General features: G+C 47.7%; 1 protein-coding gene and 1 pseudogene across 1 annotated transcript in view; one reads left to right on the top strand and one right to left on the bottom strand.

Moving 5' to 3' along the window:
- The window catches only part of LOC124018468, a 5142-nt gene extending 2820 nt beyond the window's left edge, over window positions 1–2322 (top strand). Inside the window, exon 2 of the mRNA XM_046333796.1 lies at window positions 1418–2322. Coding sequence (XP_046189752.1) covers window positions 1418–2280 — 863 coding nt within the window. The 3' untranslated portion in view covers window positions 2281–2322. The remainder of the gene's footprint in view (window positions 1–1417) is intronic.
- The window catches only part of LOC124018473, a 37827-nt pseudogene that overhangs the window by 10429 nt on the left and 9898 nt on the right, over window positions 1–17500 (bottom strand).

Below are 17500 nucleotides of genomic sequence, written 5' to 3'. Positions count from 1 at the left end.
CCCCAACCTCTCCCTCCCCCAACCTCTCCCTCTCCCAACCCCTCCCTCTCCCTCCCCCAACCTCTCCCTCCCCCAACCCCTCTCTCTCCCTCCCTCAACCCCTCCCTCCTCCTCCCCGCAACCTCTCCCTCCCCCAACCCCTCCCACTCCATCTCACTCCGCCAACCCCTCTCTCTCCCTCCCCCAACCCCTCTCTCTCCCTCCCTCTCCCTCCCCCAACCTCTCCCTCCCCCAACCTCTCCCTCTCCCAACCCCTCCCTCTCCCAACCCCTCTCTCTCCCTCCCTCCTCCTCCCGCAACCTCTCCCTCCCCCAACCCCTCCCACTCCATCTCACTCCGCCAACCCCTCTCTCTCCCTCCCCCAACCCCTCTCTCTCCCTCCCTCTCCCTCCCCCAACCTCTCCTTCCCCCAACCTCTCCCTCTCCCAACCCCTCCCTCTCCCTCCCCCAACCTCTCCCTCCCCAACCCCTCCCTCTCTCTCCCTCCCTCAACCCCTCTCTCTCCCTCCCCAACCCCTCCCTCTCTCTCCCTCCCCCAACCCCTCCCTCTCCCTCCCCCAACCCCTCTCTCTCCCTCCCCCAACCCCTCCCTCTCACTCCGCCAACCCCTCTCTCTCCCTCCCCCAACCCCTCTCTCTCCACCAGCCCTGGTTAATACATATGTATAAGAGTCTCTAGTATTTAAAATACTTTTTTTCCTGTGTTTTTGAGTATTTTCAAATCCACAGCCCAAAACAAGTAGTTTTATTTCAGTATTTGAATGGTTATTTGTAAAAAAAATAAAAAAAATAAAAACCAAATTGTATTTTAAAAGTATTTTCAAAAACTTATTTCAAATATCTGGGTTAAATGCATGGGAGAGTATTTAAGCCTGTGTATTGGCATTGTTCTAATACTTTTCAAGTGAATTTATTTAAGGTATCCGAATACATACTTCAAATGTATGTGAAAGTAACTGAGATATTTGACAGATCTGCTCTCTACCCCTCTCACCCCCACCCCTGTTTCTCTCTCTCTCCCCCCCTCTCCCCCCTCTCTCTGTCTCTCCCTTCCTCCCCCCCCCCCCTCTCCCCTCCCTCTCTCTCTCTCTCTCTCTCTCTCTCTCTCTCTCTCTCTCTCTCTCTCTCTCTCCTCTCTCCTCCCCCTCTCTCCCTCCCTCTCTCTCCCTCTCTCTCCCTCCCTCTCCCTCCCTCTCTCTCCCTCCCTCTCTCTCTCTCCCTCTCTCTCTCTGTCTCTCTCTCTCCCTCTCTCTCCCCTCTCTCTCCCTCCCTCTCTCTCTCTCTCTCTCTCTCTCTCTCTCTCTCTCTCTCTCTCTATCTCCTCCACCCTCTCTCTCCCCCTCTCTCTCTCCACCCCCTCTCTTTCTACCCCTCTCACCCCCCTCTCTCTCTCTCCCTTCCTCCCCCTCTCCTGACAGATATCTGGAAAGCAGTAGGAGCAGCGGTGTTGGGCTTCATCTCTGGCGTACCTGGAGGTTACCTTCTGTCCTCCACAATGGCGGCAGAACTCGGTGGCCTGGGGCCTCCAGCAGAAGACATTAACAAGGGAGAATCGGAGGCAGACAAAGGGCTCATCACCTTCCTGACCCTCTTGATAGCAATGTTCCTGATGTTGTTTCTGCCCATGGCAGTCGGAGGAATACTGTGCCTCGCCGCCTCCATGGCAATCAGGAAGGCCGGGGAGACGGAGCCGGACGCCACGGAGGTGGCTGCGGTCGTAGCAGTGGTTCTGATGGGGACCTCCGCTATCTGCGGAGGTGTGGGGTTCCTCTTGGAAACGGCCGTAGGAGAACTGACCGACGTCCTCACCGTGTACCGATACACTGTAGAAATGGCTGTAAAAGTCATCTTCATCGTCGTGTCTCCTTTCATGGCTGCGTTGGCAGCAGGGGTGTCGGTTCAGTTCGGGAAAGGAGCAGTCAAACTGAGGGCGGCGGCAGGCATAGGAACAGGGATATTAGCGGCCTTGAGGTCCCAGTCTATCCTGGGGCATTGGGGTACGATGGGGGCTCTGTTTGGTCCGGCGGCGGCTGCAGGGGTGGCTCTGTCTGCGGCTCTAAGGCGCAGCAGTAGCAGCTACGGGAAGGCAGGGAGGCTGGGGGCCACACTGGGGGCCATGTGCGCCACGTGGTTCGGGAGATGGACTCTGAGTTATTTCACGGTGTGGATTTTAATATGGATCTTCCTGATCTCGCTGCTGTCCTTAGTGGTTGTGGATCCCACCAGACCGACGAATCAAGGGGAAAGAATCTCAGATACAATGTCAGCGGAGGAGATATAGAGATATATATAGATCTAGATATGAGATATCTCCACGGAGGAGATATAGAGATATATATAGATCTAGATATGAGATATCTCCACGGAGGAGATATAGAGATATATATAGATCTAGATATGAGATATCTCCACGGAGGAGATATAGAGATATATATAGATCTAGATATGAGATATCTCCACGGAGGAGATATAGAGATATATATAGATCTAGATATGAGATATCTCCACGGAGGAGATATAGAGATATATATAGATCTAGATATGAGATATCTCCACGGAGGAGATATAGTCTCCACATGTTTCTTTATACCCATTTGAGACAGTAGATGTGCTACCTGTAAAAAAATTCAATAATAATCTAAGGCCATGTTTATATGAGCCCCTTTCATTCACAAGCCCTTAGTGGCCACTCCCGAGTGGCGCAGCGGTCTAAGTCACTACATCTCAGTTGCTAGAGACGTCACTACAGACCCTGGTTCGATTCCAGCCTGTATCACAACCGGGCCGTGATTGGGAGTACCCACAGGGTGGCGCACAATTGGCCCAGGTTTGACCGGGGGGGGTAGGCCGTCATTGTAAATAATCATTTGTTCTTTAACTGACTTGCCTAGCTAAATAAATACATTTTGGGTGGTGAACCCCTTTTACACATATCAGAGGGTAACTGGCCGATTGGGAAGGGTAGGGGGTACTGTTAAACCATGGGGGCTGTTTGCAGTTCAAATTAGGGAGGTTTGAGACAATGGAAGTGTTAATGATTTTACATGTTAAAAACAAAACAACAGCAGAGAATCATTCACACAGACTCAAACCTGCAGAGAATCATTCACACAGACTCAAACCTGCAGAGAATCATTCACACAGACTCAAACCTGCAGAGAACCATTCACACAGACTCAAACCTGCAGAGAATCATTCACACAGACTCAAACCTGCAGAGAATCATTCACACAGACTCAAACCTGCAGAGAATCATTCACACAGACTCAAACCTGCAGAGAATCATTCACACAGACTCAAACCTGCAGAGAATCATTCACACAGACTCAAACCTGCAGAGAATCATTCACACAGACTCAAACCTGCAGAGAATCATTCACACAGACTCAAACCTGCAGAGAATCATTCACACAGACTCAAACCTGCATTTTGGTTCCAGGGTCTGTGAAAACGCAGGAACCGTGACTAGTGTTTTTTATTTCTCCATGTGTGTTGTTTTCACAACCCTATCCATTTCAGATATACCAATAACCTGGTATAAAACATGCAGGCCTGGTAAATTAGTATATATATACAGGACTCCATGTCATCATTGTAAATAAGATTTGTACTTAACCGACTCGCCTGGTTAAACAACGGTTAAATATAAAATATTAATGGAATGGGTTTTGTTTGAATATTATTGAACTATTGCATGTTGGGTATTATTTTGCTTGTTGGGTCTTTTGATTGTAATCTCTATGTATGATATTTTCCTCCCCTTGTTGATAAAAAAAAAATGATATAATTGTACGTCTTTTTCAAAAACTGTATCTACTTTTGTTTTTATATATATATATCTCCAGAAAATATGTTTATAAACTAAAAAAAAAAAAAATTTAATAAATGTTTGTTTTGAATTCATTTTGAATAATGTTATGGGTGTGCAACTCTAGTCTTCGAGGTGTCACACTCCCCATCCCTGGCAAACACAGCTGACTAATCAAATGGCATTCTAAACTAAAGATCCTGATTAGGTGATGATTGGAGTCAGGTGTGTTAGCTGGGGGCAAAACTGACACCAATCAGGCCCTCGAGGACTGGAACTGCCCACCCTTGTAGAGGATGACTACATTACAGACCCTTGCCCAGCTCTCACGACACCTGGATAGGGTGCGTTCCAGGATGACTACATTACTGACCCCTGCCCAGCTCTCACGACACCTGGATAGGGTGCGTTCCAGGATGACTACATTACAGACCCCTTGCCCAGCTCTCACAACACGTGGATAGGGTGCGTTCCAGGATGACTACATTACAGACCCCTGCCCAGCTCTCACGACACCTGGATAGGGTGCGTTCCAGGATGACTACATTACAGACCCCTGCCCAGCTCTCATAACACCTGGATAGGGTGCGTTCCAGGATGACTACATTACAGACCCCTGCCCAGCTCTCACAACACGTGGATAGGGTGCGTTCCAGGATGACTACATTACAGACCCTTGCCCAGCTCTCACAACACGTGGATAGGGTGCGTTCCAGGATGACTACATTACAGACCCTTGCCCAGCTCTCACAACACCTGGATAGGGTGCGTTCCAGGATGACTACATTACAGACCCTTGCCCAGCTCTCATAACACCTGGATAGGGTGCGTTCCAGGATGACTACATTACAGACCCCTGCCCAGCTCTCACTACACCTGGATAGGGTGCGTTCCAGGATGACTACATTACAGACCCCTGCCCAGCTCTCACAACACCTGGATAGGGTGCGTTCCAGGATGACTACATTACAGACCCCTGCCCAGCTATCACGACACCTGGACAGGTGAGTAAACATATCAGCTAACCGCATCATCTGCCCCAGCAATCTGACGCCAGACTGCACAGTCAATGACGTGACATGGCGTTTCATGCCATGTAAATGTCTGTAAACGTAGCGGGGCCTGGAATGCACTTTGACCCGTCTCTTGCCGCGGTGCGATGACGTAGTCACCTGTACCTCAGACACCGTCAGACAGAAGGTCGTCTCAGAAGACAGGAAGACAGGAAGACAGGAACACAGGAACACAGGAACAGAGGCAGGTCGATCCAGCGACTCTCCGTGTCAACCATGTCAACGTTGGACAGTCAGGGTAAGACCACAACCACAATAAAACACAACATCGTCGTTTGTTATATACTATGTGTCTTCCTGTTGTAAAAGCCTCGCTCCTTCATGACGTGAATAACCTCAGAAAGAGATTGTGATGCCAACCGTTTACCGGACGCAGTTATTAGCAGTGTTGCAGCAAATAAATGGCAGAGTTTGGCCGACGTTGAACTATTTATCGCTGTGATCCGACACGTCGGCCGTAAATTAGAATCGAAAATCTGTCCGGTCTCTTATTTCTGTGGGAAACACCTGTCTTTTACACGGCTACTAATTCCGTGTATTCTAGCCTTCAGTCTATCTGTTACAGTGGATTAGGTTACACACCGCCGTGGAGAAAACAGCGTGATTCATTTCAGTTCAGTTCACCGTGTCAAAGTCATGGTTAGATGTCACCGTGTCTCTGACAACACTGAGGCTCTGGAACCTGTTAGACCTCATTTCTATGGCTCTGATCCAAGTGGCTCCCTATTTCTCCACAGGGCCCTGGTCTGAAGTAGTGCACTACATAGGGAATAGGGTGCCAACTCTGTTCAAGAGTAGTGCACTAAATAGGGAATAGGGTGCCAACTCTGGTCAAAAGTAGTGCACTTACATAGGGAATAGGGTGCCAACCCTGGTCAAAAGTAGTGCACTACATAGGGAATAGGGTGCCAACTCTGTTCAAAAGTAGTGCACTAAATATGGAATAGGGTGCCAACCCTGGTCAAAAGTAGTGCACTACATAGGGAATAGGGTGCCAACCCTGGTCAAAAGTAGTGCACTACATAGGGAATAGGGTGCCATTTAGGGCACATCACTGTGATCAAGTTTGATACATAGTAAACGCTAACGGCTGGTGGGTTGTTGACCCCCCCCCACGTTGATGAATATTTGAGGGCATCATTATTGTCTTGTGTAAACTGGTCTGTGCCTGGGCTAAAGCTCAGCGGGCGTTTACACTATACAAGCAACACGGGCCTAGCCATGCTAGCCTTAGCCCTCATGTGGGTGATAACAAGCCAGCAAGCATGCTAGGTAGTGCTACGTATCAACAGCCGCTGTCAGCCAATCCAGTAGGGGATGGAAGCTATGGTGAGCTACGATTGGTCACGGGGGATTTGAATAAAGTTCTGTTTTTCCCAGTTTTAGCCCCGCCCTCTGTTCAGCTCCCTTTCCCATGCTCACATCTCTTAACGGTCCCCCTCCACTTCTCTCTCTGTCCTTCTGTTGTCTCTGTCTCTCTGTCTCTCTCTCTCTGTCTGTCTCTCTGTCTCTCTCTCTGTCTCTCTCTCTCTCTCTCTCTCTCTCTCTCTCTCTCTCTCTCTCTCTCTCTCTCTCTCTCTCTCTCTCTCTCTCTCTCTCTCTCTCTCTCTCTCTCTCTCTCTCTCTCTCTCTCTCTCTCTCTCTCTCTCTCTCTCTCTCTCTCTCTCTCTCTCTCTCTCTCTCTCTCTCTCTCTCTCTCTGTCTCTCTCTCTCTCTCTCTCTCTGTCTCTCTCTCTCTCTCTCTCTCTCTCTCTCTGTCTCTCTGTAATCTCTCTCTGTCTCTCTCTCTCTGTCTCTCTCTCTCTGTCTCTCTCTCTCTCTCTGTCTCTCTCTCTCTCTCTGTCTCTCAGGTAATCAGGTAAACTGGGGAGACTGAGACAGACACTACAGACTGTAGATGTCTGGGTGACAGCAGTCTACTGTAGATGTTGTGGGTGACAGTCTACTGTAGATGTTGTGGGTGACAGCAGTCTACTGTAGATGTTGTGGGTGACAGCAGTCTACTGTAGATGGTGTGGGTGACAGCAGCCTACTGTAGATGCTGTGGGTGACAGTCTACTGTAGATGTTGTGGGTGACAGTCTACTGTAGATGTTGTGGGTGACAGCAGTCTACTGTAGATGTTGTGTGTGACAGCAGTCTACTGTAGATGTTGTGGGTGACAGTCTACTGTAGATGTTGTGGGTGACAGCAGTCTACTGTAGATGTTGTGGGTGACAGCAGTCTACTGTAGATGTTGTGGGTGACAGCAGTCTACTGTAGATGTTGTGGGTGACAGCAGCCTACTGTAGATGTTGTGGGTGACAGCAGTCTACTGTAGATGTTGTGGGTGACAGCAGTCTACTGTAGATGTTGTGGGTGACAGTCTACTGTAGATGTTGTGGTCTACTGTAGATGTTCTGACAGTCTACTGTAGATGTTGTGGGTGACAGCAGTCTACTGTAGATGTTGTGGGTGACAGCAGTCTACTGTAGATGTTGTGGGTGACAGCAGTCTACTGTAGATGTTTTGGGTGACAGCAGTCTACTGTTGGGACAGTATACAGATAGTATTGGGTGACAGCAGCCTACTGTAGATGTTGTGGGTGACAGTCTACTGTAGATGTTGTGGGTGACAGCAGTCTACTGTAGATGTTGTGGGTGACAGCAGTCTACTGTAGATGTTGTGGGTGACAGCAGTCTACTGTAGATGTTGTGGGTGACAGCAGTCTACTGTAGATGTTGTGGGTGACAGCAGTCTACTGTAGATGTTGTGGGTGACAGTCTACTGTAGATGTTGTGGGTGACAGCAGTCTACTGTAGATGTTGTGGGTGACAGCAGTCTACTGTAGATGTCTGGGTGACAGCAGTCTACTGTAGATGTTGTGGGTGACAGCAGTCTACTGTAGAGATGTGACAGCAGTCTACTGTGGTGCAGTCTACTGTAGATGTTGTGGGTGACAGCAGTCTACTGTAGATGTTGTGGGTGACAGCAGTCTACTGTAGATGTTCTGGGTGACAGCAGTCTACTGTAGATGTCTACTGTAGATGTTTGGGTGACAGCAGTGTAGATGTTGTGGGCAGTCTACTGTAGATGTTGTGGGTGACAGTCTACTGTATATGTCTGGGTGACAGCAGTCTACTGTAGATGTTGTGGGTGACAGCAGCCTACTGTAGATGTCTGGGTGACAGCAGTCTACTGTAGATATCTGGGTGACAGCAGCCTACTGTAGATGTCTGGGTGACAGCAGCCTACTGTAGATGTTGTGGGTGACAGCAGTCTACTGTAGACATCTGGGTGACAGCAGCCTACTGTAGATGTCCGGGTCACAGCAGCCTACTGTAGATGTCCAGGTCACAGCAGTCTACTGTAGATGTCTGGGTGACAGCAGTCTACTGTAGATATCTGGGTGACAGCAGCCTACTGTAGATGTTGTGGGTGACAGCAGTCTACAGTCTACTGTAGATGTTGTGGGTGACAGCAGTCTACTGTAGATATCTGGGTGACAGCAGTCTACTGAGATGTCTGGGTGACAGCAGTCTACTGTAGAGCAGCCTACTGTAGATGTTGTGGGTGACAGCAGTCTACTGTAGATATCTGGGTGACAGCAGTCTACTGTAGATGTTGTGGGTGACAGTCTACTGTAGATGTTCTGGGTGACAGTAGTCTACTGTAGATATCTGGGTGACAGCAGTCTACTGTAGATATCTGGGTGACAGTAGTCTACTGTAGATATCTGGGTGAGAGTACTCTACTGTAGATGTTGTGGGTGACAGTAATCTACTGTTGATATTGCGGGTGATAGCAGCCTACTGTTGATGTGGGTGAGAGTACTATACTGTAGATGTCTGGGTGACAGAAGTCTACTGTAGATATCTGGGTGAGTACTCTACTGTAGATGTTGTGGGTGACAGTAATCTACTGTTGATATTGCGGGTGACAGCAGCCTACTGTAGATGTCTCTCTTTATGTAGTGTTGTGGTGACTTTATGTAGTGTTGTGGTCTCTCTTTATGTAGTCTACTGTAGATATCTGGGTGTCTCTCTTTATGTAGTGTTGTGGTCTCTTTATGTACTGTCTCTTTAGATGTTGTGGGTGACATCTTTAATCTATCTGTTGATAGGGTTTGTCTCTCTTTATGTAGTGTTGTGGGTGAGTGTTGTAGGTCTCTCTTTATGTAGTCTCTTTTGTAGTGTTGTGGTCTCTAGTGTTGTGGTCTCTCTTTATGTAGTGTTGTGGTCTCTCTTTATGTAGTGTTGTGGTCTCTCTTTATGTAGTGTTGTGGTCTCTTTATGTAGTGTTGTGGTCTCTCTTTATGTAGTGTTGTGGTCTCTCTTTATGTAGTGTTGTGGTCTCTCTTTATGTAGTGTTGTGGTCTCTTTATGTAGTGTTGTGGTCTCTCTTTATGTAGTGTTGTAGTCTCTCTTTATGTAGTGTTGTCGGTCTCTCTTTATGTAGTGTTGCTTTATGTAGTGTTGGTCTCTCTTTATGTAGTGTTGTCTCTATTTATGTAGTGTTGTGGTCTCTATTTATGTAGTGTTGTGGTCTCTTCTCTTTATGTAGTGTTGTCTCTATTTATGTAGTGTTGTGGTCTCTCTATATAGTGTTGTGGTCTTTATGTAGTGTTGTGGTCTCTCTTTATGTAGTGTTGTCTATTTATATTTAGTGTTGTGGTCTCTCTTTATGTAGTGTTGTGGTCTCTCTCTATGTAGTGTTGTGGTGTCTCTCTTTGTAGTGTTGTGGTCTCTCTTTATGTAGTGTTGTGGTCTCTTTATGTAGTGTTGTGGTCTCTCTTTATGTAGTGTTTTGGTGTCTCTCTTTATGTAGTGTTGTGGTGTCTCTCTTTATGTAGTGTTGTGGTCTCTCTCTATCTAGTGTTGTGGTCTCTCTTTATGTAGTGTTTATCTATAATAATATATCTATGGTACTGATGGGGTCCCTGAGGAGAGGTTTATCTATAATAATATATCTATGGTACTGATAGAGTCCCTGAGAAGAGGTTTATCTATAATAATATATCTATGGTACTGATGGAGTCCCTGAGGAGAGGTTTATCTATAATAATATATCTATGGTACTGATAGAGCTCTCTGAGGAGAGGTTTATCTATAATAATATATCTATGGTACTGATGGGGTCCCTGAGGAGAGGTTTATCTATAATAATATATCTATGGTACTGATGGAGTCCCTGAGGAGAGGTTTGAGAAGCACTGTATTACAATAACTATTTATATCCTCTCTTATATGTCCTACACAAATGTTTTTGTCAATGTACACATCCAATCAATGGACACATCCAATCAATGGACACATCCAATCAATGGACACATCCAATCAATGGGCACATCCAATCAATGTACACATCCAATCAATGGACACATCCAATCAATGGACACATCCAACCAATGGACACATCCAATCAATGGACACATCCAATCAATGGGCACATCCAATCAATGTACACATCCAATCAATGGGCACATCCAACCAATGGACACATCCAATCAATGGGCACATCCAATCAATGGACACATCCAATCAATGGACACATCCAATCAATGGGCACATCCAATCAATGTACACATCCAATCAATGGACACATCCAATCAATGGACACATCCAATCAATGGGCACATCCAATCAATGGACACATCCAATCAATGGACACATCCAATCAATAGAGAATTTCAAATAAATGTCTGCTGTATTCGAAAGAAATGTGCGTCATTGTTTAAAGTTGGCTGCTTCCGTAAGACCCTCCCCCTCACCTGTATCTGTCTATGAAGCTGCCGTTGATGTAGCCTGACCCCTCCCTCCTCACCTGTATCTGTCTATGAAGCTGGCGTTGATATAGTCTGACCCCCTCCCTCCTCACCTGTATCCGTCTATGAAGCTGGCGTTGATGTAGTCTGACCCCTCCACTCCTCTGATTGGCTGCAGACAGACCCTGGTGGACTCATAGGGCATGATGTTCACCAGACGGTTCTTGAACTTGTTACACGGCAGGTTGGCACTCACAAACATGGAGGTGTGGGCCTTCGCACTGGCCAACCGCTATGGAGGGGAGGGAGATGACATAGGGTGTTATAATGTGACATAGCATTACATATTGTATCATGAGATATGACATGTGAGGAGAAGGGAAGTGTGGGCCTTCGCACTGGCCAACCGCTATGGGAGGGGAGGGAGATGACATAGGGTGTTATAATGTGACATAGCATTACATATTGTATCACGAGATATGACATGTGAGGAGAAGGGAAGTGTGGTCCTTCGCACTGGCCAACCGCTATGGAGGGGGAGGGAGATGACATAGGGTGTTATAATGTGACATAGCTACACATCATGTAATAATGTGACATAGAATGACACAGCAGAACAGAACAGTGCACGACTTAATATTTAAGCTTGAACCCTAGCATTGGCTAGATGCTGTGGGATGCGATATGTCATGACATAGTGTGTTATAACAAGATAAGGTACTGCTTAACAATTCATAAGAAAATATAACATGACATAATGAATTATATCATGACATAGTAGAACAGAGTATGACCGCTACACAGTTCAGTTTGCACAGAGTCTAACAAATAGGAGTAGAGAGGGGAGAAGAGAGGGGGAGGAGGAGGAAGAGAGGGGGAGGAGGAGGAGGAAGGGAGGGGGAGAGAAGAGAGGGGGAGGAGGAGGAGGAGGAGGAAGAGAGGGGGAGGAGGAGGAGGAAGAGAGGGGGAGGAGGAGGAAGGGAGGGGGGAGAGAAGAGAGGGGGAGGAGGAGGAAGAGAGAGGGAGGAGGAGGAAGAGAGGGGGAGGAGGAGGAGGAGGAAGAGGAAAGAGGGGGAGGAGGAGGAAGGGGGAAGGGAGGTGGGAGAGAAGAGAGGGGGAGGAGGAGGAGGAGGAAGAGAGGGGGGGAGGAGGAGGAAGGGGGAAGGGAGGCGGGAGAGAAGAGAGGGGGAGGAGGAGGAAGGGGGAAGGGGGAGAAGAGAGGGGGAGGAGCAGGAAGGGGGAAGGGAGGGGGAGAGAAGAGAGGGGGAGGAGGAGGAAGGGGGAAGGGGGAGAAGAGAGGGGGAGGAGGAGGAAGGGTAAAGGGAGGGGGAGAGAAGAGAGGGGGAGGAGGAGGAAGGGGGAAGGGGGAGAAGAGAGGGGGAGGGTGGAGGAGGAGGAAGAGAGGGGGGAGGAGGGGGGAGGAGGAGGAAGGGGGAAGGGGGGGTGAGGAGAAGAGAGGAGAAGAGAAGTGGGAGAGGAAACCACAGGCCCCCAGGCTGCCTCGACACACACATGTGAACCAGAGTTTATCCTGCGTCAGCGAAACCACACACACACACACACTCACACAGACACACACGCACACACACGCACACACACACACACACACACACACACACACACACACACACACACACACACACACACACACACACACACACACACACACACACACACACACACACACACACACACACACACACACACACACACACACACACACACACACACACACACACACACACACACACACACAGTCTGGCCGTTGCTTGACTCGGGTGAGAAAGAACAACAGCTCATTAGAGAGGGACAGAGAGGAACTACAGGAGGTCGATGGAACACTGAGCTCTGGGCCGGCGGTCAGAAGGGAATCTGTTGGACGGGCATTTCCTTTCCACAAGGGGAAACGGAACCTCCTATCTCCTACACATTTCTTTATAGGTTTTTTTTTTAGAAGAAAGTACATGTCATGATGTTTTCATTTAATTGGAGAAATGGATGACCTTTTAATGTGGCACGAACACAACAGGTCATGTTTCCATCGGACCGAGAAAAGAGGACGACATGTCACGGCGTTAACATGTTATACCCTTCTTGACCACACGGCATCAGATACATGGTCTACCCATAGAGAGACAGAGGGGGCGCTGTTTCACTGTCCACACAGCATCAGATACATGGTCTACCCATAGAGAGACAGAGGGGGCGCTGTTTCACTGTCCACACAGCATCAGATACATGGTCTACCCATACTGAGACAGAGGGGGCGCTGTTTCACTGTCCACACAGCATCAGATACATGGTCTACACATACTGAGACAGAGGGGGCGCTGTTTCACTGTCCAGACAGCATCAGATACATGGTCTACACATACTGAGACAGAGGGGGCGCTGTTTCACTGTCCAGACAGCATCAGATACATGGTCTACACATACTGAGACAGAGGGGGCGCTGTTTCACTGTCCACACAGCATCAGATACATGGTCTACACATACTGAGACAGAGGGGGCGCTGTTTCACTGAGACATCAGATACATGGTCTACCCATAGAGAGACAGAGGGGGCGCTGTTTCACTGACACATCAGATACATGGTCTACACATACTGAGACATCAGATACATACTGAGACAGAGGGGGCGCTGTTTCACTGTCCACATACAGCATCAGATACATGGTCTACACATACTGAGACAGATCAGTTTCACTGTCCAGACAGCATCAGATACATGGTCTACACATACTGAGACAGAGGGGGCGCTGTTTCACTGTCCACACAGCATCAGATACATGGTCTACACATACTGAGACATCAGATACATACTGAGACATCAGATACATGGTCTACACATACTGAGACAGGGGGCGCTGTTTCACTGAGACATCAGATACATGGTCTACACATACTGAGACATCAGATACATGGTCTACACATACTGAGACATCAGATACATACTGAGACATCAGATACATGGTCTACACATACTGAGATCAGAGGGGGCATGGTCTACACATACTGAGACATCAGATACATGGTCTACACATACTGAGACATCAGATACATACTGAGACATCAGATACATGGTCTACACATGAGACAGACTGAGTCCATACACATCAGATACATGGATACATACTGAGACATCAGATACATACTGAGACATCAGATACATGGTCTACACATACTGAGACATCAGATACATACTGAGACATCAGATACATACTGAGACATCAGATACATGGTCTACACATACTGAGACATCAGATACATACTGAGACATCAGATACATACTGAGACATCAGATACATACTGAGACATCAGATACATACTGAGACATCAGATACATACTGAGACATCAGATACATGGTCTACACATACTGAGACATCAGATACATACTGAGACATCAGATACATGGTCTACACATACTGAGACATCAGATACATGGTCATCAGATACATACTGAGACATCAGATACATACTGAGACATCAGATACATGGTCTACACATACTGAGACATCAGATACATACTGAGACATCAGATACACTGAGACATCAGATACATACTGAGACATCAGATACATGGTCTACACATACTGAGACATCAGATACATACTGAGACATCAGATACATGGTCTACATACTGAGACATCAGATACATACTGAGACATCAGATACATGCTGAGACATCAGATACATACTGAGACATCAGATACATACTGAGACATCAGATACATGCTGAGACATCAGATACATACTGAGACATCAGATACATACTGAGACACATACACTGATACACACTGAGACATCAGATACATGGTCTACACATACTGAGACATCAGATACATACTGAGACATCAGATACATGGTCTACACATACTGAGACATCAGATACATGGTCTACACATACTGAGACATCAGATACATGGTCTACATACTGAGACATCAGATACACACTGAGACATCAGATACATGGTCTACACATACTGAGACATCAGATACATGGTCTACACATACTGAGACATCAGATACATGGTCTACACATACTGAGACATCAGATACATACTCTGACATTTTATCTGAAATTGATGACTCTTGCTGTCGCCGCACGTCTCAGTCAAAATAAAGGATCAATATTTAAATATTTGATTTGAACCCGGGCAAGGAGGCACGCAGACCCTGGATCTCACAGACACAACATTTATTTCCCCCCCTAGAACAGCACCACAGAACCCTAGAACCTTTAGAACCTTTAGAACCTTTAGAACGCACCTTGAACTCCAGTTCCGTGCCCGTGACGTTCTCCGCCGGTTCTATCTGGGTCAGTCTCTGGATGTAGGCGTGAAGGTTCCGCGCCGGAACCTCGGTGTTGCCGCAGGCGACGGCCTCCAGCAGCGCGTCGTGGATAAAGGCGTACTGATCCTCCGTCTGCACCATGTAGTTCCGCTGGGACCTAAAAGTTGAATGTTTCAGTCAGGGTTCATTTACTGGTAACACTGGTAATCACAGAGTTCTGGTTTCAGTTAGCATTTACTGGTAACACTGGTAATCACAGAGTCCTGGTTTCAGTTAGCATTTACTGGTAACACTGGTAATCACAGAGTCCTGGTTTCAGTTAGCATTTACTGGTAACACTGGTAATCACAGAGTCCTGGTTTCAGTTAGCATTTACTGGTAACACTGGTAATCACAGAGTCCTGGTTTCACGTAGCATTTACTGGTAACACTGTTAATCACAGAGTCCTGGTTTCACGTAGCATTTAGTTAGCATTTACTGAAAAGAGTCTGAAAAATATTATTTAAAAAAATATTATAATATAATTAATATAATTTCTGCTCCTACGTGGTCCCCTATAGTGGCAATTGGTTCAACGTTCTGAAAATGAACGATTTTTGGATGATAAACCCCACCCCCCCCCCCCGCCCCGCCCAAACAAAGTGATTCAACATCCCATTTACCTCATGAGGGTCACGTGACCGTAGATGTCAACTGTCTTCTCGTGTTTGATTCGCTCCACCATGGCGTCAATCACGATGAAACAACCAGTCCGGCCCACTCCAGCACTGAGAACAGAGGGGGAGAACAAGAGACATGGTGGATAATCATTCTAGGGGTTAATCTACACACACACACGCACACACACACACACACACACACACACACACACACACACACACACACACACACACACACACACACACACACACACACACACACACACACACACACACACACACACACACACACACACACACACACACACACACACACACACACACACACACACACGCACGCATACGAAGTCCCTCTACGACCTCCTCAGAGTCATCAAAAGAGCAAAAAGGACGTTATAGGATTGAGGTGGACTCACACTACACAGGCTCCGCCGCCCGCGGCATGTGACAGGGACTACAGTCCCATTACAGATTACAAAGGAAGACCCAGTCCATTACAGATTACAAAGGAAGACCCAGCTGTGATGTGACAAGGACTACAGTCCATTATAGATTACAAAGGAAGACCCAGCTGTGATGTGACAGGGACTACAGTCCATTATAGATTACAAAGGAAGACCCAGTCCTTTACAGATTACAAAGGAAGACCCAGTCCTTTACAGATTACAAAGGAAGACCCAGTCCTTTACAGATTACAAAGGAAGACCCAGCCGTGATGGGACAGGGACTACAGTCCATTACAGATTACAAAGGAAGACCCAGCTGTGACCTGCCCAACCATGCCTCTTTTCTAGACAAATTCAACTCATTTTAGCAACAACAACAACAACAACAACAACAACAACAACACCAGACTGCATGAGGGCCTGTCATGCCAAATAGTGTCCCGCTCTACTCACAATGGGATTCCATAAACTATTAGTGTCCCATGAACCAGAAGACTGGGTGATCTCTCTCCTTGTCCCGGACGTGAGCAAGGTCTTAAATCAGGTCAACGCTCACAAGACTGGACTGTAATTCCAGTCCCAGCGTTCTCAGAGCATGTGCAGATCAGCTGGCAGGCATATCCACTGTAATGATCAACCTCTCCTTGTCCCAGTCTGTCAGACCATGTGCAGATCAACCTCTCCTTGTCCCAGTCTGTCAGACCATGTGCAGATCAACCTCTCCTTGTCCCAGTCTGTCAGACCATGTGCAGATCAACCTCTCCTTGTCCCAGTCTGTCAGACCATGTGCAGATCAACCTCTCCTTGTCCCAGTCTGTCAGACCATGTGCAGATCAACCTCTCCTTGTCCCAGTCTGTCAGACCATGTGCAGATCAACCTCTCCTTGTCCCAGTCTGTCAGACCATGTGCAGATCAACCTCTCCTTGTCCCAGTCTGTCAGACCATGTGCAGATCAACCTCTCCTTGTCCCAGTCTGTCAGACCATGTGCAGATCAACCTCTCCTTGTCCCAGTCTGTCAGACCATGTGCAGATCAACCTCTCCTTGTCCCAGTCTGTCAGACCATGTGCAGATCAACCTCTCCTTGTCCCAGTCTGTAATCCCCATGTTTTAACCAGGATCATTCCTGCTCCTTGTCCAAGGCTTCATGCCACAATGACCCCCACCCTGTGCAGCCCCCACCCTTGCCCCCAGTCTGTCAGCCCCCATGTGCAGCCCAACCCTGTAGTCCCAGTCTGTCAGCCCCACCATGTAGCCCCCAGAGCTCCCACCCTCCTAGCCCCAGTCTGTCAGACCATGTGCAGATCAGCCCCCACCCTTGTCCCAGTCTGTCAGACCCTGTGCAGCTCAACCACCCAGTCCCAGTCTGTAGCTCCCACCCTGTGCAGATCCCCCACCCTTGTCCCAGTCTGTCAGACCATGTGCAGATCAAGCCCTCACCTTGTCCCAGTCTGTAATCCCTACCATGTAGCCCTCA

The sequence above is a fragment of the Oncorhynchus gorbuscha genome, unplaced genomic scaffold (assembly GCF_021184085.1).
Source record: "Oncorhynchus gorbuscha isolate QuinsamMale2020 ecotype Even-year unplaced genomic scaffold, OgorEven_v1.0 Un_scaffold_528, whole genome shotgun sequence".
In the NCBI taxonomy this organism is placed as follows: Eukaryota; Metazoa; Chordata; class Actinopteri; order Salmoniformes; family Salmonidae; genus Oncorhynchus; species Oncorhynchus gorbuscha.
This window is presented reverse-complemented; position numbering and strand designations above follow the sequence as displayed.